This window comes from Dasypus novemcinctus, chromosome 13 (genome assembly GCF_030445035.2).
Source record: "Dasypus novemcinctus isolate mDasNov1 chromosome 13, mDasNov1.1.hap2, whole genome shotgun sequence".
NCBI lineage: Eukaryota > Metazoa > Chordata > Mammalia > Cingulata > Dasypodidae > Dasypus > Dasypus novemcinctus.
The window spans coordinates 96,645,587-96,673,077 of NC_080685.1; the positions used below are offsets into that span (position 1 = coordinate 96,645,587).

At 45.4% G+C, this 27,491-nt stretch overlaps 1 protein-coding gene and 1 non-coding gene across 3 annotated transcripts in view; both read right to left on the reverse strand.

The window, feature by feature from the left end:
- Window positions 1-27,491, reverse strand: part of KCNH1 (potassium voltage-gated channel subfamily H member 1) — a 442,833-nt gene that overhangs the window by 82,390 nt on the left and 332,952 nt on the right. For both annotated transcript variants that reach the window (XM_058275155.2, XM_058275156.2), the window contains exons 9-10: window positions 21,201-21,453; window positions 984-1,180 (exon numbers count right to left, since the gene is read on the reverse strand). In XM_058275155.2, coding sequence (XP_058131138.1) covers window positions 984-1,180; window positions 21,201-21,453 — 450 coding nt within the window. The remainder of the gene's footprint in view (window positions 1-983; window positions 1,181-21,200; window positions 21,454-27,491) is intronic.
- TRNAG-CCC (transfer RNA glycine (anticodon CCC)) lies at window positions 27,121-27,192 on the reverse strand. The gene has a single exon. It is a non-coding gene; the product is annotated as a tRNA-Gly (tRNA).

Sequence of the window (27,491 nt, forward strand, 5' to 3'; positions counted from 1 at the left end):
TTGTGTGCTCAGGTCTCAAGTGACCCAGGTTTGAAGGCTTAGGTGGAATTAACAAGATGTGATGACTAACCTGGGGCATGGGAGAGGAAGCAGCAGCATCAACAACAACGCTAAGGATTTTAACTTAGAACTGGGGCGATGCAGGCCCAGTCAACAGAGACAGGGACCCTGAGACGAGGAATCGCTGGGTGGGTGGCGGGGTGGGGGGGGTTTAATAAGGTTCTTTGGGGAAAGATTCCTAGGATAATCCTTCCAGATCATTTGTCTAGATCCAGAGCTAATTTGCTACTGATTTAACCAAAAGAGATAGACGAGTGCAAGAAAATCAGTCATGAGAACGTAAAGGATACAAGACAAATATTTTAAACCTCACAGAGACAGATGGAGCAGTTCTGATGATTTGAGGGTGAAGAAAACTATTTCAGATGAGAAATCTTCTGGTTCTTAAACCACTAATCATTTTCTCAACCAGTTAGGGTGGCAGATGTGTACGAAGTGTTTTCTAGGCAATTAGATTTCATACCTCTCGTTTTCTGGACCCAATTAAATCATTTTCCTATCTTTAAAAAAATAGTATTGCCAGCTGGCTAATGGCCTCACACCGCTCGACAAGTCCCAGTCACCAGCGAGAATGCAGTTTATACTAATTAAGTGGCCTCAGCCATTTTATTTACTAACAACCTTATGTGTTTTACTAATCTTTTGAAAATGCTGGAAGGTTTAGATAGAGCTAGGGAAAACACCCATAGACACACAATAAATTCCTCCTGCACCAAAAGGGATCCGTCTTCTATTCCAGCAACATTCCCCGACTCCCCTACTTTGTAGCAAAAGCTTTGAAGCGCAAGCAATTCACAGAACCTTTTTAGAACCAATTGCTTCACCTAAATGCATAGTTAAAGGACTTTCCTGGCCTGACCGACTATTCTAAGTGCGTAGGGATTGCTCTTTCTAGAGGAAAAACATGGAAACTGTCAGCTCACCCTCTTCCTCAAGTTGTAGGTGAGAATGAGGTTCCTGGAGAAGGAGTGGGAGAAGGCCGTGTAGAATTCCAGGACTTTCTGCAGGGCGTCCCGTTTGATCACATGCAGGTCACAGTATGTCAAGGCCCTAACGTTGGCGCAGGATTGGGCAAGGGTAGCTTCCTTCCAGAACACGTCTCCAAATACGTCTCCTTTCCCTAAGGAGAGAAAGTTGCCATGAGGAATCCGTCAGCAGGCACGGCTGGCCATCCAGTCTGGCTTCCCTCTGCTGGCCAGAATTGCCGCCCATTCAGCATTGCGCAGCTTGAACTCAGAAAAGGCAAAAATGATTTTAATTTAAACCTTAACAATATGAGATTTAAGAAAAAGAAACCTTAAAACACATCCCAAAGTTTAAAATGGCCCTGGGATCAATGCCTCTCCTTGCAAGGCTCTCCTGATGATCCCATCCAAAAGATGGCCTCCCCCATTAGTCTTCACCACGTTATTCTTCACCTGTTTACATAACACTAATTACAGTCTGTCATTATATTATTTATTTGTTTTGGGTCTGTCTCTCAACATAAGCGCTCACATCTTATCCCTCCACAGAATGCTTGACGATAGGCATTCAGTGAGTACTGGCAAGCAAAAGAGAGGTAAGGGCGGACTGCGGCATTAGAACGACTCGCTGCGAGGTGAACGTTTCAGCTGCCGGCGGGGAGTGGGCTGGCGAGGAGAGGTCTTCTCTCCCTGGGACGGCAGAGGCCGGGCAAGTGCAAGGTTCGTCTCGTCCCCTACTCTGACCACTGAGTCCGGTTCCTAATTGCACGATGCCTCCTTCCTCACCGTGTGCTCCCACACTTCCTTCCTGTATGTTCCTGATCTTTGCCAAATGCTCTCCTGGTAGTATAAAAATAGGGGCCTACCTAAATGGCATCTCCCTAGTATCACAGAAGGGTACATTTAGTAAGTCATTAGAGTAACAAGCCCAAACAGCCAAATTCTGGGTCAACCTTCTATCAATCTCCTCTAAACATCTGCTTTTCACACCTAAGGCTATTCTTCCTGCCTTTCCCAGAGACCAACATTTTAGCACATGTCTAATGCAAAGCCTAATTCATTCCTGCACAGCCTCAGCTTATAAATAGCTTGAAATGTTGTTTATCTTGCCTCTAGATTTTCAGCACAGATAAACACAAATTTGAATCTCCAGGGAGCCAGAGAGGAGGATGCAGGGGGAAGAAAAAATGCTACAAAGGGTGAAAAGTAATGTATTCAAGAGAACTGTCGCCTTTGCATCCAGATCAGCCAGGCTCTACTGCTGGAATTCAGGTACCTGTGACTCAGCATGATTAACTGGGCAGCTGTTTTCCTGATTAAGGCTAAGGAGGAAACTATACTTCCACGGAGGAACTTGACTTTTCCTCAAACATCAAAACGTATACTTCTAAGTACGTGACACTCCATGGGCCCAGCCTTCTGTAAGCACTTCCAAAATGTGAGCTGAAAAACAAACTAGAAACATTACTTCATAGTTCTCTATGTGTCTGTGAAATAACGTGCTGTTCTATTTTATGAAGGGGGTTGTGATGGTTAGGCCAATGTGTCAACTTGGAGAGGTAATTGTGCCCAGTAGTTTGGTCAAACAAGCACTGGGCTAATTATAATTCAAGGACATTTATGGGCTTTAGTTATCAGTGAGTTTACTGCATAGATGGCTGATTACATCTACCATCAACCAGGGAGACTGCCGTCAGCAATGAGTGATGCTTTATTCAATTAGTTGAATGCCTTAAAAGGGGAAGTGATTTCAGCATTCAAAGAGAATTTCCCAGCTTGTCTTTGGGCAGCCAATATCTCCCGGAAACTCATCAAGGACCTTCACTGGACTTTCATCAAAGCCCTCGGTTTGCAGCCTGCCTGCAGAACCTAGACTTTTGCATCCTGACGGTCACATGAGAGACTCATAAAATCTCTTACTATTTAGAGATATCTCCTGTTGATTCTGTTCTCTAGAGAACCCTGATGAATACAGGGGTTTTACTGAGAGTAGGATAAATGCTTAGGATGGTTTTCAGGCATTCTACGACTTCTCTATATTGCCCCATGATATCCCTCATGCCCTTCATAGCTAGGTAATCTTTTTCCTCTAGAGAATACTGTTCCTTGGATAGAGAGTCAAAAAGTGGAGAACATCCATTCCTTTCCTGCCAGTACGCACATGCTACCATTTGCACCAAGCGGTGGAGCCTAATTCCCTTCCACTTGAATCTAAGGTGGACTCAATGACTTGGCTTGAGCAATGGAATGTGGCGGAAGTGATATTCTGGGACTCTGAGGCTAGATCATAAGAAGCCTTGCAGCTTCTGCCAGGGACTCTGGGAATACTCACTCTTGGGACACTTCCTCCGGGAATCTAACATGCTTGGAGCACTTGTAAGAGTTCTGGCACACAGCCCAGGTGGGCTTCCAGCTGCCAGCACTGAGGAGCATCTTGCTCATCCAGCCCAGCTGAGGCCTCAGATGGCTGCAGCGCCAGTTGACATCTGACTATAACCACATGTGGGAAGAGAGAACAAACCAGCAGAGCCAAGCAAACCACAGAATGGCTTACATTTTCAGGCCACTATTCCGAGAGGTGGTTTGTTGCATAGCAATAGACAACCAGAACACAAAGAATCATGGCACCCCAGGCTGAGAAACACATGATAAATCATCTATTAGGCTACCTAATCTTTCAGCAGAACATCACAAATCATCCCAGCTCTGAGTGGCATCCAAACTTTCTTCCCTAAAAGAATGAGACAAGAAAGAGCAAGAAGTGGTTCCAATAGGAACAAATTTTCCTGGGTGAACATTTTAAATATCAGGGAGCAGATGTAGCATTTACAAATCTGCAGTCTCCTACTGGGAAGAACTGTGGTATTACTGAGCCAGAACTCTTAAGAGTGGAAGACTGCTGGTAATCTTGCCCAATTCTTAGGACTGCCCCATTTAAACAAGGCCCACACATGAACATTAATTACACTTCTCAAATGAATTTGGGGGTAGTTTTTCTAATTATAAAAGAACCCTGCAATAAAGGATCTAAACAGTAAAATAACACCTCCCCATGTGCACTTAACGTGAATTTATCTGTGAAAATTCAGTTTATAGACAACTATTCAAGGACATACCCACTGCCTAAAACAAAGGCCAACTACACTGCATTTGGAACACAGCATGAAATAAATAACTGCATTTTTAGAAATGACAACAGTCACATAGTAAAAAGTTTTCCAGTCCAAGATTTTGACAGGAAAAAGAAATGGAGGGTAGTTCCTCCTACAAAAAGTATTTCATGGTAAGATAATCATGATAAATCTGTAGGGTCTAGGAACTGTCAGCATTATCATAGCTCAAGTTTGATTTTCAACCCAAATTGAAAATCATACATCTTGCTTCCTCTGAAGGCAGCATTTGAGGTATAAATTCTCTGTTAGTGAGATGTAAGAATGTGGTATCTGAGGACCTGTCAGGTTCAAAACAAACCCAAGACTATGGTGGCAAATGAGGAATATATTTATGACCACGTAACTTGGGAAACTGTCGAAGGGAAGTACACAGAGCGTTTCACAGGCTGCTCATGAGTGAAACACGTCACTGGGAATAATGACTTCCCAGGCCAGCTCTACAGGATCACAGGCCAGGACAATCGCTATCCCCACATTTGTCTCTAGTTCTCTCATGGGAAATGATCACTCACTCAAGGACAAAAGGCACCTGGATGCACTCGGCAAACTACTTGCAGCCAACAGCTCATCAACTGATCAACTGAATACACTGTGGGGCTGGATGCAGAACTGTTAAAACCTAACGTTCCAAGTCTCTGAAATACTAACATTCTAAGTGAACGTTCTGACCTGGAAAAAATAGGAAGTGAGGAAAGGCAGTCTAATCAGAACTCCAGGCAAACATCTCCGGGAGAAGTCATCCTCCTCCCTCTCCCAACCCCCTTATGTGCAGCTGTCTTTACCAGAACTCACTGCTGCAGTGGATGTGAACAATCCTATGGGGTACAAAAACGGGACCAAAGAACAGTCACAGAACAGGTGGGAGGTGGGACAGGGCTGAGGTGGCACGGGGAGATGGGAGGGGTAGTCTCTGCCAGGCACCCAGCACAGCACAGGGGAAACCAAGACCCACCGGCAATTCAGTTCAACCAAGGTCAGAGGCTGGAACAGCCACTTGAGGAGGCCAAGTGCTAGCGGGGGGATTAGGTGGCAAGGGGGAGTGGGGAGGGGGGCTTGGGAGTTGGGAGGGGAGCATGGGTCAGACCAGGGCGAATTCAGGAGGCACTGGACCTGGGGCCCTGAAAGAATCTAATAGCTTGGCGGCAGACTTGGCCCAGTGGTTAGGGCGTCTGTCTACCACATGGGAGGCCCGCGGTTCAAACCCCGGGCCTCCTTGACCCGTGTGGTGCTGGCCCATGCGCAGTGCTAATGCGCGTAAGGAGTGTCCTGCCATGCAGGGGTGTCCCCCGCGTAGGGGAGCCGCACGCGCAAGGAGTGTGCCCCATAAGGAGAGCCGCCCAGCGCGAAAGAAAGTGCAGCCTGCCCAGGAATGGCGCCTCCCACATGGAGAAGTGAAACAAGATGCAACAAAAAGAAACACAGATTCCCATGCCGCTGACAACAACAGAAGTGGACAAAGAAGACACAGCAAATAGACACAGAGAACAGACAACTGGGGTGGGGGGAAAGGCAAGAGAAATAAATAATAAATAAATAAATCTTAAAAAAAAAAAAAAAAGGATCTAATAGCTTGCCCAAAGGCTGAAGGGATGGAGGGAAGAAATCCTGATCTGAACCCAACAACTGAGTTTGGAACACTTCAGAAAACGCCATGTTTATTGAAAGACACATCCTGAGTGAGCTTGGTGGACCAGAGGGCTCACAGCAGAAATGAAACTTCTGGCTGAAACCCATCACTGTTCCCTACGATCTGCTCTTAGAAGGACTACTTGTAGTGGTATCCCGTACTAATAGTTCTGAAGTTAAAGTCATTAGCTGCTACTAAAATCATTAATTATGTCCAGACCCAAACCAATTAGAAATAACTCATTCAGTCATTCATGCAACTTTGGCCAGGCACTGTTCTAGGGGCTGGGGGCACAAGGGTGGAAGACAGATATAATGTAGTGGGGGCTGAAGACCCAAGTGATTATACCATTGGGGGTCATGCTAGTGGAGAGCAGGAGGGGCACGGAGCCTAAGCTTGGGGACTGAGGGAAGGCCTCCGGATATTTAAGCCGTGACCTGAAGGGTGAGTTCACATTCACCAGCACAAAGAGGGAGCACTGAGATGATTCCAGGTAGGGGGGACCGCATGTGCAAAGGCCCTGGGGCATAAGAATATGGCTCATTAGGGGCCTAAAAGCCAGTCAGCCTCTGGACTCCCACACGTTTTGAAGAGTGTTGCTGGTATTCTATTTTGTAGACCTTTGAGGAAAGGGCTTGGCCACCCACTGAGCTGCAGGCTCACTCAAGCACCTACCACACTCTATACTGAGATGGCAGCACCAACTTGCTGGGTGGCCAGTTAAGGATCTGTTCCTGCTATTCTGTGGGGGGCTCTGCTGAGGGGTGGAGAGAGCTGCCAGAGCACAGGTGTGGTGAGGACGGCTGTCCCCCTCTTCCTTGCTCCTCCCTGGGGCACCAGGCAAGCCCTACAGGACAAGGGCAGCCTTCTGCTCCCGTCATCATTGACTGAGAGATGCGAGATCTCGGCCGTGGGCGAGAGGCTCCGAGGAAGGGGATCCTCTCTCCTGCCCTGGGGACAGTTCTGTTTATGAGTCCTAGAGGACAGGCTGGCTAACCGTGAGCAGCACCTGCATGCCCCCACTGAACTGGAGAGTTCCAGAGGACGACGGTCCTCAGGCCTGGATGCGGTGAGTCCGCCGGGCGCGTTAAAGCCAGGTCCTCTCCTCAGTCCTCAGAGACGGAGGTACCAAGAGAATTCACCCAGATCGCCTCCTCTCTGGGACCTGCCTGCGTGTCTGCCAAGCAGTTGATCAATCTTCAAGCCCCGGACCCGCGGGGGGCTGCAGCTGGAGCCCGCCAGCCTCTGCGGCTAACTCTGCACCCACTGCAGTCGCACTGGGATTCTCGGCCTCCCCCAAGCCTGGCCCTCGCCTCCCTCAGGGCACTCCCAGCACTGCCCAGACCCCCCAGCTCGCTCCCTGGGCCTGGATAACCTCTCTTCATCCTTCAAAACAAGCCCAGATCCCTTCTCTGATTCCTTGACCTGGACAGCTCTCCATTATGTGTGTCCTCTTCACTCATCAGACTTAAAATTCCTGCTCCCCCAGCCCCGTCTCTGGCACAAGACAGGCACTCAATGGTTGTGAATACATAAATAAACAAAAGGCCTCTGGGCATCTCTCCAAACATCAGTTTACTGAGCTATAAGATGTGAATAACAATATCCACCTCTTAGAGCTGCTCTGAGGGTTACAGGAAACAATATCATCAAAGCACTTAACACTGTGCCTGAAACATAGTAGGGGCTCCATAGAAGCCGCTGCAAAAGAAGAAACTTCCTAACAACCTGGAGACACAAATTCCACAGGGATTATCAGTCCCATTTTAAAGAGAGGAGAGCGATCTTGGGAGAGGTTAAATGTTTGCCTGGGACCTACCAGCTCTCCTGCTAAACTGGGAGCCGCTATGCGGGGCTTCCAGCAGGCTGTCCTCTGCAGTCCCCCTCTTCAGTTAACATTGACCCAGACCTACCTTGAATGGCCACCATGCTGGGTGAAGAGAAAAAAAGGGTAAATCAGAGCCAGAGCTTTGAACTTCAGTAGTGATGGCCTGGGCTGCCAGCTACCTGCCCAGATCACTTCCCCCCGTCTATGGTGATGGAACCCATGCTGTTGAGCTGGGCACAAAGATGACGAGAAGCAAGACGATTTCACAGCTGGTCAAGGACATGCGAGCAGAAGAGGTGTGTGCAGTTTCTAGGCTGCGTCCTCACAGTGAAGGGCCGTGTGCTGTTTCCACCCCTCGTTTCCCCTTCCTGCTGGCAGGTCTGAGGATGTGAACGCTCTTGCATGTGAGGTCGAGGTGACAACACAGTTAGGAGGAAGCAACAGGCTAGAAGGAGCTGGCTGCCTGGCACCACGAAATTGCCATCCTAGCCCTGCTTCACCTGTGTGAGAAAAATATGCTCCCATCTTGTTTAAGTGTCTAATACTGTGTGTTTCTGCTGCCTCCTAGCCCATCCAGGAGCTCACGGTCCGGTGGGCCAGCATAATGTGTTGAGCTCTGTGGGCTTCCAAGTGTCTTCAGGACCGAGTGGGCCACGATGATGAAGGTTCTGGACATGTTCAGGACAAAGGCTGCATAGGCTGCAGCTAAGCTCCTTGGTGATGTCCACCTGCTCCCCAACCCAGCCCTGATTGTGGACCAGAGAGCAAGGCCTCTACTGAGGGCCCACTGTGCACAAGGCTCAGGCACAAGCAGGGCACCCTAGGCACCTACTATGTGCCTTGCCCCAAAGGTGCTGCAGTTAAACCCAGCACTTCAAATTTATTTTGGGATATTTAATAACTCTCACATATATGTAGAGCTGTTTCCTTCGGATGGGCTAAGACCATGGAGGAGAGTAGGTAAGCAAAATTTTGACACCTTATAAAATTGGCCTCCTCCTATCTGTAGTGAAGCTTCAAAGCACTTCGTCTTGTCCTTACTGAAAAAATAAATGCTGGCAGTCTTGACCTCTGTTTCGTCTACTGCAGTTTACAGAAGTGAGAACATCGAAGGCATAAAGACATAGGGGAAGTCTCATCAATGTGCCTTCCTGTCCAAGCCATGAAAATCTACTAGCAGGAATAAAGACTCAGCTTTAAGTGTCATGTGTTATTTGATTGTTTGCAGTGTTGGATGCTTAGCCAATGGGTTTAGAAAAGTCTGGTCTTGTTTCAGGTTTCGTAGGAGAATGGAGAGATGTTCAAAAAGCATTTGTTTTCTAGAGAAGAGCGATATGGGAGGACATTCACTGTTTGACCTTGAAACAAAGCTTCAGTGGTCAAAACAGCATGGTATTGTTCTATCTAAAGATAGACTATATTGAGCACTGGACTAGAACTGAGAGTCCCAAAATAAACCCATCCCCTCTACAGCCAACTGGTTTTTGACAAACCTATCAAGTCCACGTTAACGGGAGAGAACAGTCTCTTTAACAAATGGTGCTGGGAGAACTGGACATCCATAATGAAAAGAATGAAAGAGTACCCCTATATCACTCCCTGGACAAGAATCAACTCAAAATGGATCAAAGACCTAAATATGAAAGTCAGGACCATAGAACTACTAGAAGAAAATGTAGGGAAACATCTTCAAGATCTTCTGGTAGGTGGTGGTTTCTTGGATCTTATACCCAAAGCATGAACAACAAAAGAAAAATAGATAAATGGGACCTCCTCAAAATTAAACACTTTGCACCTCAAAGGACTTTATCAAAAGGGTGATAAGGCAGCTGACTCAATGGGAGAAAATACTTGGAAAATCACATATCTGATAAGGGTTTAATATCCATGATATACAAAGAGGTGTTACAGCTCAACAAAAAAATGACAAACAACCTGATTAGAAAATGGGCAAAAGACTTGAATAGACTTTTGTCCAAAAAAGAAATAAAAATGGTGAAGAAACTCATTAAAAAATGTTCAACATCACTAGCAATAAGGAAATGCAAATCAAAGCTACAATGAGGTATCATTTCACACCTATTAGAATGGCCACTATTAAAAAGACAGAAAACTACAAATGTTGGAGAGGATGTGGAGAGACAGGAATGGTTATTCACTTTTGGTAGGAATATAGAATGGTTCTGCCACTGTAGAGGACTGTTTGGCAGTTCCTAAAGAAGTTGAATAAAGATTTACCACATGACCCAGCAATACCACTACTGGGTATATACCCAGAAGAACCAAGAGCAGTGCCATGAACAGACATCTGCTCACTGATGTTCATAGTGGCGTTATACACTATTGCCAAAAGATGGAAATGACCAGGTGTCCAGCAACCAATGAATGGATAAACAAACTGGTATATACACATGATGGAATATTATGCAGACGTAAGAAGAAATGAAGAAATGAAGCATGTAACAACACAGATGAACCTGGAGGACATTATGTTGAGTGAAGCAAGCCAAGACACAAAAGGACAAATACTATATAACTGTGCTATTATGAACTAAATATATTGTGTAAACTCATGGAGTCAATAACTGGAATACAGGTCACCAGAAAATAGAATGAGGGTAGAGAATGGAGAGCTGAGGGTTAAGCTGTGCAGAATTGTAAAAAGTTGCTTGTTAATCTTTGGAGATGGACAGAAAAGGTGAAAATACAACAATAGCAAAAGTGTTTGAAAGGGGAAGCCTGAGGTCCTGTATATTATTAGAAGGAAAGCTAAAACATGTAACATGGGACTGTACAGCATAGTAAAACCTCATGTGAAAAATGAATATGGGTAATATTGCATATATAAGACTGTTTTTCTTTGAAGATGAACGAATATATTTAATGTTAATACAGGCCAAAAAAAAAAAAGCCATTATGCTAAGTGAAAGAAACCAGACAGAAAGTACTACATATTGTATGATTCCATTTATATAAAATTTAAATATACGTCAACTTATAAAGATGGAATTAGATTAGTGGTTATGTAAGGCTGGGGAAGGATAGAGAGATTGAGAGGTGACGGCTAAGGAATGTGGAGTTTTTCTTTTTGGAGTAATGAAATTGTTCTAAAATTTTTTGTGATGATAAACGCACAACACTGATTATATGAAAAGCCATTGTACAGTTTGGATGGACTGTATGATATGTGAATACGTCTCAATACAACTGCTTAGAAAAGAGAAGCATTTCCTTTCTTTTGAGGTTGGTACAAAGGAGAGGAGTTCCATACTCTTCTGCACACCATCTCTTGGCGCCTCTCTGAGAGACTGGCCACGGGGCTAGGAGGGCCGCGGGCCTAGACCATGAAAGGGCACAAGGGCCTGTACGGCTGGTCTGACGTGAACGGCACCTGAAGCTGTGTCTCACGGGCATCAGTAGACTGGGAGTTCCTAAAAGTGGAAGTCCTGGCTCTTCTAGTGCCTGCACACTGCTCAATTCGGTTCAACTACTTGGCCTTACCTCTCATGGATCGGGCAGCGTTCCAGAGATGAAGGGGAATATAATAGAAGGATGTGCCACCATCTCTGTGTGAGGGGCTAACAATGTGACAAGACAAAACTTACACATCCCGTAACAATGCAGTATAACACACACACATAAATAAAAACCAAGAAGTCTGCAAGGTTGGGCAAAGCAGGACTATAGCGATTTCACAGAAAATATGGTAGTGGAGCTGGCCTTCCATGGTGAAGCAAGGGAATTTAGATACACAGAAAAGAAACAGGCAAGAAAAAAAGGCACTGCTGGATGGGTAGGAGTGAACATAGCCAACTTAAGAGGTGACAACTCTCCACTTCTCCTTCCTTTTACTGCTAAACTTCTCAACAGAATTACTGACATGTTCTCTAGTTTCCTACTGTTAAGGGGAAATGATTTGGCCTTATCCCTGATGTTTGCTTCCAGGTGAAGGCAGCTCCACCTGCATAGCCCTCGTTATTTCTCTGAGTCTGGAAGAAGAATCAGCCTTTGCTGTTTCCTCAGCATCTGACTGCTTGCAGCAAGCAAATTCTTTCTACTCGCCCACACTGGAAGATTTACAGGGCAGGCCTTCCCAGGGTGGGCTTGTGGTGGCCAGCACTGCCAGGACATGTCTAATTCTGGTCTTCTATATTGGAAAGCCTTCTTGGTGCAGATAAGAGCCACATTCTTCAGTATTAGCTTTACTGGGTGAGGGAAGTGATATTTTGACCTAAACTTGTCTTACTTATTATCTATCTATAGTTTCCAAACTCTGGGGACCTCTGCAATTTATGAGACACCCCTGAACCCAACACACACCTCTCTTCGTTCCTCAAACTACTGTTATCTTGCTTCTGACAATAATACTCTACTAATACTGTTCTTCCTGTAATCAATAACTCCTTTGCTCATAAAACTAAAAGACACTAGTATTCCTTAACTTTCATAGCTCTTTGGTCCTGCTGTATATTTAGATTGTTTAGCATTTTAGGATCTCTGAAATTAGAATGTGTCTTACAATAGAGGATAAGTCACAATTTCATTGGCAGCATTTTTTCTTAGTGGGCCTATAATATTAGCGTGTCTTACAATCAATGCCATCTTCTACTCAGTGAGCTACGGTTCTGTGACATTTGAAAGTGCCCATTTGCCCCCTCCTTGGCTCCCATGATACTCCACTCCCCTGTCCTCTGGCAGTCCTCCTCAGCCCCCACGTGTCCTATGTGAACTGCTCACCTCGGGGCTCTGCTCTGCTCTGGTACTTCTCACCACCTCCCCAGCCGCTCTTGGGGTTTTTCAGCCTCTCCCTTGGCTTCGATTGCACTCAGATTGATGCCTCTAGCCTAGATCTTTCTCCTGAGTCCAGAATGGCCCAATGGACACTTTCACTTTGTTCAAATCACAGACCTAAAACTGGACCTGGTCATCCTCCCAGGTCAACCTGCTCGTCTTCCACATCCCCGAGAAAGTTGCCTAAATCATTCCAGACTCATCTCTATATCCATTAAATGACCAACCTCTGGGCATTTTATTTCTACAATATTTCTTGGATTTCCCTCCTTTTCTTTATTTCCATTGCCATTAAGTCAGTTCCAGTCATGCTCCTCTCTCAACATCCTCCTCACTGGCCTTCTGCCTCCTATTCCGGCTTGCTCCAATCCATTTGCCACATAGCTGCCAGGATGATCTTTCCAAAGGAAAATGCAATCCTGTCACTCTCCTGCTTTAAAATCTTCACTGGCTCCCCTCAGTCCAAATTTCTTAGCAGGGCTCACAGCTCTGTTTTCTTCCTCATACGACCTCCCCTTGGGAATGCTATGCCTCAGGTGTACTGTATTAGTTTTCATTCGCAGATGTGTTTCCCAAACCTTTGCAGATGCCACAGCCTCTGCCTGGAACACTCTCCTCCAATCCCTCAACCCAACCAGGCACTGGCACTGCTTTACCTCGTGAGATTCAACTCATCATGCAAGTCTCAGTCCAGATATCACCTCTGTCAGGAAGCCCTCCTGGACTTGACATGGCTGGGCTGGATTAAATGTCTGTCTCACGTGCTCACACTGCATCCTGTTCCTACTCCAATGGCACCTCCAAGCACTGTACTATAAAATTGTCTATTTACTTGTCTGTCTCCCCCATGCACCTGAGAGCTTGAGGAGGGTGTCTGGTTCACTGTTGTATTCTCAGACCTAGAACTTTGCCTGGCAGGTGTGTTTTGGGAATGAACAAAGCCATAAATCAATGAAAAGATGGGCCTGAGTGCAGCAACGTGAGGCAGGCTAGGTTATGGGAGCCTTCGACTGCCTTTGGAGAGATGACACTGAGGAAAGGACCGGCTCCCAGTCGAGGAGTGAGAACCTCGTTATCTCCAGGCAGCTCTGCTGTCTGCCTGACTAGAGCAGAAGGAATCTCCTGTAATTCACTGTAATTCAGCTTAATGACAAGCTGCAAACCTATGGGCAAATTTTTAAATGAAGAAATAAAGATAAGGCATGTCAGCAATTACCCTATGATAACAAAGGTTCTCATCGAAGGTATTAAAGCTTCCCCCACATATGGGTCATGTCTTCCTTTGGGGACCATGCTGAGTATGGACACACGCCGCTGGCATTTCTCTCTGAATGAGGCTCATTCATAAGTGGTTAAGTTAAGGCAATTGTTTGGAAACATGATGATAATTCTCCTTCAGTTTTCACAACTGCAATTAGGTAAATTAAATTGGCAAACAGATCACAAATCTTCCACTGAAAGCAGGTGGTAATTCCTCAAGATCTGCTATGGGTGAAGACTGAAAATTGACTTTAATTTTTTGCCTTTCTCGTTATAAAATCATTGAACTATATTGTATGAAATCATTGAACTATATTGAAAAATAGAAAATAAAAAATTACTCTTACTGCCAGCATCCAGAAACAGATTGTTACCATTTTGGGACATGTTCCATCTTTCTTCTATTCATGTACATATATTTATGTATTTGAGGTCACTGTATAAATAGCCATATATTCTACTTCCCCCCCCACACACACACACTTAACAGTATATTTGGAAGAGTATGTATGCCAAAAATTTTTTTCAGATAATCATTACAATTGCCTTGATTTACCCTAATTTATATTTAACACTCGCTATGTCTGAGCACTAAATTTATGAGAATTTCTTTTAGAAAGCTCTATTAACTTTCCTAACTGCCAGTGTCTTCAGAGCCTGTAAACCAATTTGAAAATTGCTTAAGCAAAAATAGAATTAGGAAAGAGAACTTGATCCCCACGCCCACCTCCCTCTCCGAATCAGTAATGTGTGCATTACCAGGTACAAGTGCTTTTGCATTTACGAAGTTCTAGATTATTCACCCTATAGCTTCTCGCTAGATGCGTGGATTTAATGCAGTTGCTTCAGTTGATGGAAGAGCTCTTTGAATGTTAATGCTTGGTTGGAGCGTTTAGAGAGGCACTTAAACATAGCCTCCTCCCCTTGAGTCAAGCATGAGCAAACATTACGGCATGTGGTAGGAATATTCACGCAGCAATTTCACCAAGTCTGCAGGACATGGCGGAGCCATCCACCAGGGATGGAAGCCCAGTGGAGGATCGGCTCCTCCCCTTCCCCCATCAGCTCACAAAAAGCTTAGCAAGCATCACTGCGAGGATTTGCTTCTCCATCTCAGAAAATAATGAGGTTTTGCACAAAGTGTTTTTTTAAAAACCTTTGTTAAGTAAGTCATTCTGTGGTGCCTGTCCAGCTGTCCTTCTTTTCAAGAACTGGTTAGGGAGAGAGGGGCTCTCAACCCCTCTGTATGGTTAGGACATACTAAAATAAATGCCACTTTTTTTTTTCATTCTGGGTTGGACCAGCAAATAAAGGAAATGCTGTCAAGACTTCTATTGGAAAAATAAAATGTTAGTCTTTCAAATTACATTCTAATAGCCAAAGATTATGTGAAACTTGGTACAATGCTAAATTTCCCGAAATCTGGTTTACATTAATTTTTTTCTTAATTTTTGAAGTAGCATATACTTTTTTTAAAGAAGACTTGAAAGTCGCAAAAAATATAGAAAATTAAAATCTCCTATAGCCTCACAAACCAAAGACACTCAGTGTAAAGGAAACACCCACAGACTAGCCCCAACCTGCCTCTCCAGCCCCGTATCCACGAATGCTTAAGAACTTGTCTTGTGGTTATGAAACACACCCCACACTTTCCTTCCCCAGGCCTTAGCTCACGCTCTTCTTTTATCTGGAAAGCTCTACCTCATCTGTTCAAATCATGACTTCATGACTCTATCCTCACCGAGCCACCCCCCTCAGTCATGTCCTCATCTCTCCTTGTATATAGATCACTAGTAAGTTAGTGTCATGAAATTACCATTATGGTAAGTCAAAAACAGTTGAAAATAGGCAATTTCATATGGTTTAACCTGCTCCCCGTCCCATTCCACAAAAACCATCCATTGGTGACTGCTTAGAATAATGTTTCTCAAAGTGTAGTGCTCACACCACCTGCATCAGATCACCTGTGGGGCTTATTAACCATGCAGATTCCAAGGCTCCATCCCAGAGGATCCTGCAGAGTTAGAATCTACAGTAAAGGCACCTGGGCATCTGCATTGTGAACAAGCACGCCAAGTGAGTTTTATGTCCACTAAAGTTGAGCAATACTGACCTAAATGTAAAGTCTATGCAATCAGCTCTACTCACACTGGTCCCTGGATATGCCACATGCATTCCTACCTCTAAGGGCTTGTGCTGTTCTTTCCACTTCAAGGCCCTACCTGTTATATAAAACTCCTACTGGTCTTTTAAAACCCAGTTCAAGTTCTGCCTCTTCTGTGAACATTTTCCTACTGACTCCAGGAAATCTACAGAAAGAAGTACCTGTGTTACTTATTTTCACTATTCATGCATTTGTCTCCCCAAATGGGATAGAAAGCTCCTCGTAGACAAGCATTTTCTCTGCACCCCTAAAGGTGCTATGGGAGTTGCTAAATAACAGATGCTACATTAATAACCAACCAAGGATCCAACGATGTTAACTATCTAGGCAAATATGAAAGTGCCTTCCAAATTATGAACTCTGAGATGGAGCATTAAAACAAACAAAAAAAAAAGATTTTACCCATGAATAAGCATTTAAGCCATTATTGCCTTTAATAATTGAGGAGGATGCACATGTCAATACTAATTCAGTCACGACAGGGCTGTGGATATAAAAGTTAACCGAGACCACCTGTGCGCCTCACAGCCAGGGCCTGCCCGGTCCCAGGCTCACCTCCCCACACCTACTCCCCATTCTTGGGCAGGCAATGGCCCATCCTCATGTGTGAGATTTCCTGCAGTTGACAGCTATGCTTGGATATGTTATAAAAGACATGGAAACTCAACCAGTCCCTGGAAAAAAACACCTCCGTTCCTCCTCTGATCTTATTGCCTACCCAGCCCGGTAGAGACTCCTCCCTGCCTTTCACCTCCCCTGTTCTGGAAGTGCTTCCTCCCCTGCTATGTCTGTACCCCACTCTTCTTCTTTATCTCCCTTCCCCACCTTCCTCAGGCCCTCACGTTTCTTGCCTGGGTCACCCAGCTAGTCTCCCTGGCTCTCCTTGCTGCTTTAAACGCTCTCTGGGTCCCTTGTCCCCATAAGATAAAGTTCACACCTGACTTGGGCAATGGGCCCTTCACAGCTCAGTCTTTGCCTGCCTTTCAGTTCATTTCAATTCAGAAAACAGTCTCTGGTGCCTTCCATGTGCCGAGCTTTGTGCTAGATGCTGGAGATAGGAAATTAAAGGAGCTCGGCGCACAGAAGAGAGAGAGACATGTAAACATGCAACTGAGGCAGGAGGCTGGGCTTTGTAGGGCCCACAGGAGGCTGTCAGAGACTTAGGCAGTCAGTGGTCACTCCTGCAAGGACTTAGGGGCAGAACCTGAGCCGTAGTGACATCTCCAGCTGCTGGTGCAGGGTTCTTCCCACGACTCAATGTAACCTGACTAATGAGACTTCTGTCTCGTCCTAAAGAATGAAAAAATAAAAGAGGAAAGACACTTGATCATCCATGATTAAAGAAAAATTAAGTATTAAAATGCAAAACTCATAAAAGGTAGTACAAGAACACTAATCACAGTAGAATAAGATTATGTAAATACCGTACTTAGAAGATAGAAACACAGGGCGATTATTCATGCTGACGCACAGCCCATGATAGGCCATGACACATGGGCTTCTGATTAAGTAACACAAAACACAGAGAGCAACTTACATGCAGATGCTAATTTACCTGTGCCTTTGTGTTGTCTCTATGAAAAATAAGGGGAAAATTAGTTTTAAAAAATCAAATGAGTAAAATGCATACGCTAACGGCTTAAATTTGCTTTAGAGAGCTAAGAAAGTAAATGTGAGAAGCCAAAAAGTGATTTCTAAGAGCATTCCAAAAGGAGACTGGGAGGATATCACCTAAAAAATAAGGCAGAGAACATCAGAGAGAGAGGTGATCCTCACAGATTATCTGGCATGTTCTCTGCCCTCAAGGCACAGCATGACTTTCAATGCAAGAAAGAGAGCTCGTCAACAATTTAGTGGGTCACCACCGCCAATTTTTCTTAAATGGAAGAGAATGGACTCTAACAGAAAACACCAGGTTGCATTTCATGTCGCATGAGTTCTGAGTTTTATGTATAACTCTGTGTGCATGTATGTGTGGGAGGTTAGTTTGCAATGTAGTATGTATTTTGTATGGCAGACTATGGCCAAGAAAGTTTGAAAACACTGTTTTAGAGGACTTTCATTAGAAAGAATTCTATTTTTAAAATATACAAAACATCCCCATTTTTCTAATGACCCTCTTTCTAATGACGCCTTTTCTAATTCTTAGAGTCTTCGCTAAAATTAAACACAGAATCGGGGTGGAGTATAAAGACTGGAAGGAGGAAGGAAATTGGCAGAAGCAGAATGTAAATGAGAGAACTGATAAGAGACCAGCAAGCAGAAGAATGAGATAGATGAGCTCTGGACTTTTAGTGAAAGCTTCCTGCTTTATGCTAACTGAGGATGATTCCCTGGACACTCTTCCTCACTGGAGGGCTAGATGCTCGGTTGCTGCTAGATAGCTGTCTGCCCAATGACCCTCCAGGGACACTTGGATTCTCTCTACGTAATACTTATGCAGTGTAACTGGGATTGTTCTTTTTAATGTCAGTCTCCTGTACTTGCAGAAGCTTCTTGAAGGCAGGGATGATGTTTGGGCCACTGCTGTATCCCCACTCCTATGACAGTGCTGAAGAAATAGTAGGTACTGAATAAATTTTGGTTGGATTAGACCAAAGGGTTTGTGAGGGCAATAAACATTTAGTTTTAACACCCTTTTGATACTTGGACCCTTTCTTTGCAGCAACTAATGGATTTCACATTACTGAGGAAAAGATATTAGAGAATAACAACAGTAACAAAAATCTCTAAACTTATGTTTCCAAAGAGCAAATAGCTTGGAATCTCTTAGACCTTTTGGCCTAGAGGTCAGATTGATTCAAAGAACTGTCTCGTCCTTTTTACAGTATAAGGACTCTCAAGATGTGATAGTTCTTTAGGGAGCTAAGCTCAGGCCTACTTTTTGGGCCCAATCTTGTTCTTGTTAACACACAGGAGAGGTTTCTCTAATCTGAACAGTCTGAGGGCAACAACCACTTCGAGCCTGAAGCTGCTAAGCTATGCCAGAGGTCCCATGCCCATTGCTAGCTGGAGCAGTTGGGATGCCCAGGAGGCTAGAGGCAGGGTGTAGGGTCTGGAGAAGCAACCAGTAAGTCAACAATGAATCAAGCCCTGGTTGCTGCCACACAGGTTGAGGGAAAATAAGAAAGGGACAGGAAGTAGTTGTTTGCTTTCCTCACCCCTCCTCAGCTCTGACATACCTCCATTCCTAAGTCTAGGTGGTCAAACCAAGCTCCAAATAGTTCAGCTGTTTAAGGTAGATTGTTACAGATGCCTGAGCCTGGGTATGTTAGGGGGATGGTGCATGCAGCGGGTTTTCAGTGGGGAGATGGGTAACACGCAACTCAAGACTCATGCCATACACCAAAGAGTCAATTCAAATTAAGATTCAAAGGGGAGCTCCCTAGTCATGAGTTACTCTTCTTCTCAGACAGGCAAACACCCTGGCAGCTATTACCCATGGCAAATCCTCTTTATCAAGGACATTGATGACTATTAAAGATAGAGACAAAATGCCCTTTCCCTTCCAATATACTAAAGCAATGGCTCTAACCTTTATGCACTTTGTTCCTTATACACAGTCAAATCTCACTTCTCTGTGGATGGGGAAGGCAAGGAACAGAATAACTCTAGTCTGCAGAGTTCAATGTATTTCAGCCTCCAATCCCCACTCAGTCTTTATCCCAGTCTCCCTCAGCCCATCTGCAGCCCATGCTGCGATAATATAAATCATCCTTGGATCAACTTGAGCAGAATGTCATCAAGAGGGTAAGCTGGCTTGGGGCCAGAGGAACAAGACAGGAGCCACAGACTGTGAGCTCCAAAGTCAAGGAGGAAGGAAGTTTGAACCTTTTTGTTTTATTGCTATCTATGTCTCTCTTTAGGGTTGAACCTCAATTCTAACTTCAGTGTAACTTATTCTCTGCTGGTCTTACTCTCCTGATAAATTGTATGAAAAAGAGAAAAAACATTTGTGTAAATGTCTACCAGTGCCTGACAACGTAACGGGCCAGCAAACTGCATTCATTATCATTAGGACTGCAGTGCTGCGAAATGGATCAGAACAGAGGTTTTGGAGTCAGGGGCTCCAGGAGGCTTGTTCCATGGACTTCATCAGCTGTGATGCCTTGAAAAAATTCCTTTAACCTCTCTGAGCTTTGATTATTGAATCTACAAAATGGGGATCATTAAAAACCACTTGTAGGGAAGCTGTAAGACTGAAATGAGAACACATATGTAAAATGTCTGGCACAGAAAGGTGACCTATAAATAGTGAATATTATTTTGCCATCTTAGAAAGGTAGACAGGTCCCAGTAAAAAGCTGTGCTGTAGCTACCTAAGTCAATTAAATGAATTCCTCACAGGCGCTAATGCTCACCGTCTCCAGTGCCACCATGTCCTTCCATGGCTGCCCCTGGTTCTGCATTCCCTATCACAGTGCACGGCCCACCAGCCTCCACATTTCCAAGTGACAAATCTTGCAGTCCTTGATTCCTCCCTCATTCCCCAGAGCAAATCCATCATCAGGTTCTGTTGATTCTACTTCCTAAATATCCCAAGTCTGTCTGCTTCTCTCCACCTGCTCACCACAACATTAGTCCAAGCCACCCTTAACTTGCCCCTAAATAACGCCTCCAAACTCATCTTCCTGCTCCAACCTTTCTCCTTTAATCCACTCTCTAAGCTGTAACTACCATCATCTTTCAAAAGCACAAATCTGACGTGCCTCTTCCTTGATTTCGAACCCTTGAATGGCTCCCCAGATAAAACTCAAACCCCTTGACATGACTTGCAGAGCATACCATGACCTGCCTAGAGCTGAGGTCCCTCCCCAGCTCCCTCACAATGTCCTTTTGTTCTGTGCGCTCCAGTCACACTGAATGGCTACAGTTCCTTAAATGAATTTCTTTGTCCTCTCTCCTCCTCTCCCCCAATAACCCCCTACATCTCTTGGCAGGGATTTCACACATGCTTTGCCAATGTGTAGAAAAACTCCCTCCCTTCTCGTTTCTGTGCTAATTCATCCTCAATTTTCAGATATCAGATTCTTCCAGATAAGTTTCCCCCACACTTGAATATCAATTTAGATGTCCATCCCACCATACTGCAACTGGCTGCTTCACTGCTCATCTCCCCTACTGGACTGGGAGCTCCTTGAGAGTAAAATCCATTTTTGTCATGGAAACACCCCAAGTGACTGGCACAAAACAAGCATGCAGTGGTTTATTAGCTAGACGGATGGATGCTAACAACTGGCCCTGTCCTGTGGCAACCTCTGCTTGGGGGAGGCAGTGGTATTGAGCTGCCCAGTAGCCAGGCCAGAAGGTACCCATCCAGGACAACACCTACCTAGGATGGCCACCACCTCGTCGTCCTGGATCACCTCCAGGGAGCCAGAGACCACAAAGCAGAGGCTGTCGACACTCTCGCCTGCGTGGTAGATGAGGTCCCCTGGGGCACAGTGCACCGTCTGGAACTCCATGGCCAGCGCCCGCAGGCAGCCGTCACTGGCCAGGCGGAAGGCTGGGTGCTCCTTGAACACCTTGCGGTTCAGATGCACGCAGATGTCGGCTCTCATGTCCTTGGGGCAGATCTGCAGGACCTGGCCAGGCACAGGGAGAGACAAAATCAGGGTCCCACTGTGACCTCCAGCCCGTTGCCTCTCAGCACCTCAGGGCAGAAGCAACACCCACTAGATAGACTGCACTCTTCTAGGTGCTGATGGACAAAACAGCCCTCATGGAACTTACTTTCTTGTGGGAGATAAGCGATGCTCAAAAAATCTGTGATAAGTGCTCTGAAGAAACTAAAGCAGAAGCGGGGCTGAGTCATGGACCCGGGATTTTACGGGCACCTTTAGATAGGATAGTTGGGGAAGGCCTCTCTGAGGAGGTGACATTTGAGTTGACACCTGCATAATACATCAGAGCGACCTGGAGTGAAAGAACATTTCAGAAGCGCAAATGCAAAGGCTCTGAGGGGGACTAAGCAATAGCCAGTGTGAAAGGGGGAAAGGGGCAGGAGGTGAGGCTCCAAGAGAATGTCGAGCTTAGCTTACCATGAGCTTTTGATTTTATTCCAAATGTGACTGGGAAACATCAGAGAATTTTGAGCAGGGGAGTGCCATGGCCTGATATATACTTTAAAAGGATCATTGCAGCTACAGAGTGTGGTTAGAGTCTCTGGACTGTACGGCAGCAAGAGTGGAGGCCAGGGATCCAGTTAGGTCATTCCTGCTGTCGTCCCCGTGAGAGGTGATGGGACTTCGACTGGGATGGTGGCAAGTGGAGCCGGTGAAAAGTGGTCAGATTCAGAATTATTTAGAAGGCGAAGCTGACATAACTTGCTAATGGACTGAATATGGGGTGGTGATTTAAAGACTTATACAAAGTAATAATTACTGAGAACTTACCTTGTGCCAGTCATTGCTAAGCTCTTCATAGTCATTCATTCATTTTTATACACATTCATTGAATACCTTGTTATATGTCTGAGGACATTAACAGTAAACAAAATAGAACAAAAACCCTGCCTTCATGTAATTTACCATTAAGGGACAAATAATAAGCGCAATAAATAAATATAATTTGGTGGTGATACTCAGGAGAATGATCAAGAAGGAAAGGACAGGGAAAGTTAGGGAGGATTGCGATTTTTCATTTTTAAGTGTTACATGCTAATTTAATCCTTACATAAATCTTAAGATGTAAGTGTTATTGTTAGATCCAATTTACTGATGAGGAGACTGAGGCACAGAGAATTTAAATAACTTGCCCAAAGTATCCTAGCCAGGAAGTGGCAGAGCTGAGATCTCTAAGCTGTCTAACTCCAGAGCCTCGTTTAAATACCAAGCAATTCCTACATTACACAGCCACCCAGAAAAAATGGGCTTGTAATTTGAGTCTCAGCATCCCAGAATTCAAGGGAAAATGGGAACTGTAAGATACCATGCAGGTCTCATCTTCGGAAGAAATGAAAAATTTTCAAGCTTTTCTTGAGAGAGAAACAGTTAGTTTCCTGGACTAAATTTTCGCAAGAAACCATTGCATAGCTCCTTACATCGCAAGCATGAAACAACACGCTGGTATTTAGTATTCCTCAGATAATCATTTCTCCCATCCTGGCCCATGAACAAAGCTGGGGGCATAAACCCTGTGAAGACATTTCCTTGCTCCACCGGACTCTTCTCCACCCCTGCTCCTCTGCCTTAGCTCACGTCCTTGGCATCTGTAGCTAGCACTCACCCCAGAATTTAGAAGTCTTCAGCCTCCTTTAAAACCCAGCTCCAATCTATCCTTCCAGTGACGGCTTCACTCATACCTTCATCCCTCTCCTGTGACCCCTGTGCTCTGCACGGGGGGTAGTGGTGGAAAAAGGAGGTCAACAGTTCAAATTCCAGCTCCAGCCCTCCAAAGTACTTAACTACTCTCCAACGCCCCTGGAAAGCCCAGACTGCTAACACTGGCCTGGGACAATGGAATGAAATTACGTCCACCAGTACCCTCCCCGGGACAGTGGTCGGCCCACAGTAGGGGCTCGAAATCATCCATCCTCTCCCTCTGTGTGCCTAAGGGGTTGCAGAATCTCAAGGAAGTGAGTTCTTTCTCCCAGAATGGGGATGGTTGACTGACGCAGGCAGAAAGGAAAATTCAGGCTGCCAATGCCTGGGAAGAGTGCATGCTAAGTACTTCTCTCCTTAAGGCTCATTAAAAAACAAGACTTCTACAGAAATGAAGATTTAATTTGGTTGCTCTTCTCTCCAAGCATAACACCAGGGAGGAGGGAGTACTCGGCATGTCATGTTAAAACTATGCCCAGCAGCTCGGAACCAAGGTTTATTCTCCAGGTGAGTTCACCTTTAAATATTTGGTTTCCCTGGGTTGGGCTTTGCTGGCAGAGGCTGATAGTGGAACAAGACCTTGGCAGGGAGATGATGTTTTATTCATGGGCAATGTTCCCAGAGCTGCTGGAGAGTACCTGTGAGCAGGTGAGCGAACCTGGAGTGGAGAAATTACAGCCTGCCACAGCCATCAGCCCTCTCCATCACTCATCTCAGCTCTGCTGGCTCCACAAGGGGAGGCAGGGGAGCCTGGCCTCCTCACCTATGAGAGGAGGTCAGCTCTGACAGTTCAGACCCCATAGCTTTCCTGGGCCTCTTTCCCTACTGCTAATGGGACCTCCCCAACACTGCATAGGGCAGAATTGCAGTTAAGAGAATGGGCTTTATTCCCTAGTAAGGGACCATGACATTATATTGGGCTTCAAATTTCGGGGAGTTCTGGATCACAGAGTGTTTCAACAATGGCAATGGAGGGATACTGGTATGGGATACCAATGACAGGTGATATATGGCTGACAGGGAGCTGTACAGAACATATGTCCAGGGTGCATGGTAATGTTTGGATATACTCATAGTGGCAACAATTAAAAACCACAGCAGGGGGGGTACTGGGTTCCTGGCCAGTGGTGCTCTGTCGTGGTCCCTAGGGGAGCAGCGACAGTCACCCAGGTACAGCGGCGGGGACCAGGAGGGAGTGAGGGTTCAACAGTGAGCCCCTGATGCTAATGACTATGCTTGTGAGCTGATAAGCCTAAAATAAGAACAAGGCCTAGAGCAACATTGTGCCTGGGAATTTCCTCCTGTCAGCCTTCATGTTACTCAAATGTGGCCAGTCTCGAAGCCAAACTCAGCATGTAAATGCAATGCCTTCCCCCCAGCGTGGGACATGACACCCGGGGATGAGCCTCCCTGGCACCGAGGGACCACTATCAACTACCAACTGATGATGCAACTGGAAAATGACCTTATACGGAAGGTTCAATGTGGATCAGCAGAATATCCCTGTCTACATAAAATAACATGACTTTAAAATGCTGTTTGACCTAAAGTAAGGGGGAAATGGAAAAGAGAAATGAGTTTATATGGCTACGAGTTTCTAAAAAAGAGTCTGGAGGCTGGCAGAAGGATTGCCCTCATGCACAACTGAGCAGAGTCAGAGAGACAGATAAAGCAGATACAACCCCCAGATATCGGTTCCTTCGAGGGCTAAAGAGACCCATGGGAATTATGGTCATGGCCGATGGGGTTAACTACCAGGTCAGATGGCCCCTTTTTGGAACTGGTGTTTATGTGTGATGAATCTGGACTCAGATGGGATCTTCCTTCATAAGACTTTCATGCTAATGTGCTGGAGGTGCAGTTAATGTTGGGGTTTAAGATATATTTAGGGGATTTGAATCTCTGGACTGACAATGTGATAGCCAGGTCCTGAGCCTCAACAGACTCCAGCACCTACAATATGATGTATTGGACTTACCACACTCAGCTAAGATGGAGTTGAAGAAGGACAACCACCACACCATGGAGCCTAGAGTGATTACAACTGAAAGTGGGAGGATTGCATCCAACATCCATGTGGAATCTGAGCCTCCTCTTGACATAGAGGTGCAATGGACACAACCAATCCGATGTCCACATAGAAGAGGTGGCATTGGATTGGGAAAAGTGGACATGGTGGCTGATGGGTATGGGGAAAGGCAGGAAGAGATGAGAGGTGGAGGCGTCTTTGGGACATGGAGCTGCCCTGGATGGTGCTTCAGAGGCAATCACCGGACATTGTAAATCCTCACAGGGCCCACTGGATGGAATGGAGGAGAGTATGGGCCATGATGTGGACCATTGACTATGAGGTGCAGAGGTGCCCAAAGATGTACTTACCAAATCCAATGGATGTGTCATGATGATGGGAACGAGTGTTGCTGGGGGGGGGGGGGGAGAGGTGGGGTGGGGGGGTAGGGTTGAATGGGACCTCACATATATATTTTTAATGTAATATTAATACAAAATCAATTAAAAAAAAAAAAAAAAAGAGAATGGGCTTTGGAATGAGGCAGATCTGGATTCAAATCCCAGGGTCATCACTTAGTAGGCATGTGAACTTGAAGCAATACTTAGCTTCTTCCCCGAGTCTTGACTTCCACACTGGGTGTAGACTTCCGGGGATTCCGTGAGCTGTTGTGTGTGAAGTCCTGGCACCATGCCGAGCACATGGCAAGTGCTTGGTACACAGAGCTGCCATTGTTGTTGCTATTGTAGTGGCAGCAGCAAGTCATATTGAGGGGGGGTTTGTAGGCCAGAAGGTCATTGCCACTAGATAGCTTCAGAAGCTATCTAGTCTTAGAGATCATCTAGTTTCCAGACATACACACATGCTAACCAAGGTTCACAGGGACAAGTGAGTATTCAAGGTCACTAACTAATTACTAGTTAAATCAGCCCAACACCCTCCATTGGTTCTGCTGGCCATCTCTGACCACTGTAACCCAGAAGGGCCTGGGGAGGGCAAACCAGCGAGAGAGCTGGGACCACAGGACTGCTCCTCTACCCAGCAGTTACCTGCCAAAGACACTGCCCAGAGGAGTGGCCACCCAGGCTTGGCTGGGCTCTGCAGGGACTTGCCAAATGTGGCTGCTCACTCTTCTATCCAGACCAGGATGTGGGGCCCCAAAGCCCTTCAGGAAAGTGAGGTGGCAGGGAGGGCAGATGCTGGCCCTGTTATCACCCATGGGCAGCCAGCCAGCCCCAGCCCCGCAGTGAGGGTGGGGGAGGGCTTCTTTCCAAATGACCACATTTACAAAGGCCTCCTGGAATAGGAGCCCAAGGCAGAGAGATCAAAGTTCCTTCTGCTCCATCAGCTCCCAGGCACCCACTCAGCTCAGACCCTACGGGCACTGCTGAGAGAGAAGAGCAGAAATAATAGGAACTGTCTGGGGCAGGTGGTTGGCACAGCCAGGGCCTAAGTCCAGCTGCAAATTGATGTCTTCCCCAGCTGAGAAATGAACACAAATCATTTGGACCCATTCTTCTGACCTCCAGTAAATTTTTTTTTTTTTAATTTAAAAAAGTAATAGAAAAGCACAAGCTTTGCATTCAGACAAAACTGGGTTCAAATCCTGGTTTTTGCATTTCTTAACTGTGGAACACAGGACAGTCAGTAAAATTCCTTAGGTCTCCCATCTCTTCAAGAGAAATAAAGCAGCTCCTTCCCAGGGTTGTTAGGTAGTGTAAATGGGGTAACAAGTAAAGCACTAGCACTGAGCCAGGTAAGTAGTATTAGCACAATAAATATTTCTACCTAATTCATGTTCAAGAAACGGTAGCTGGTGCTATGGTTTCGTTGCTGTTGCCATCATGGTATGTACTGACCAAACAAAGAAACATTCCTTTTAAGTCAGCTCAATTTAGGTTTTTGTTTTGTTTTGTTTTTTTGGCAGGCACCAGGGATTGAACCTGGGACCTCATACATGGGAAGCAGGTGCTCAACCACTGAGCTACACCCACTCCCCATAGTTCACTTTTTCTCCCTTTAATTGGTTATTTTCAAGGAAGAAGCATTAGCAGCATAGATAACCAAATTCAAAGCCACTTGAATTTGGCTTTGAATATGTCCTAAGGTATTTTTGAAGGAATGAGGAGTGTTATCTGTTTTCCTCCTTCTACCATTGGAAGGACTTGGTATTCTCTGAACACTCTGAGTTTGGGAGATACTGGGAGGACTGGGGTTGAAAAGACCTAGAGGCAGAGATTTGAGCTAGTTTTAAATCTTTGCTTATAGAAAACATTCAAAGTAGATAATTCAC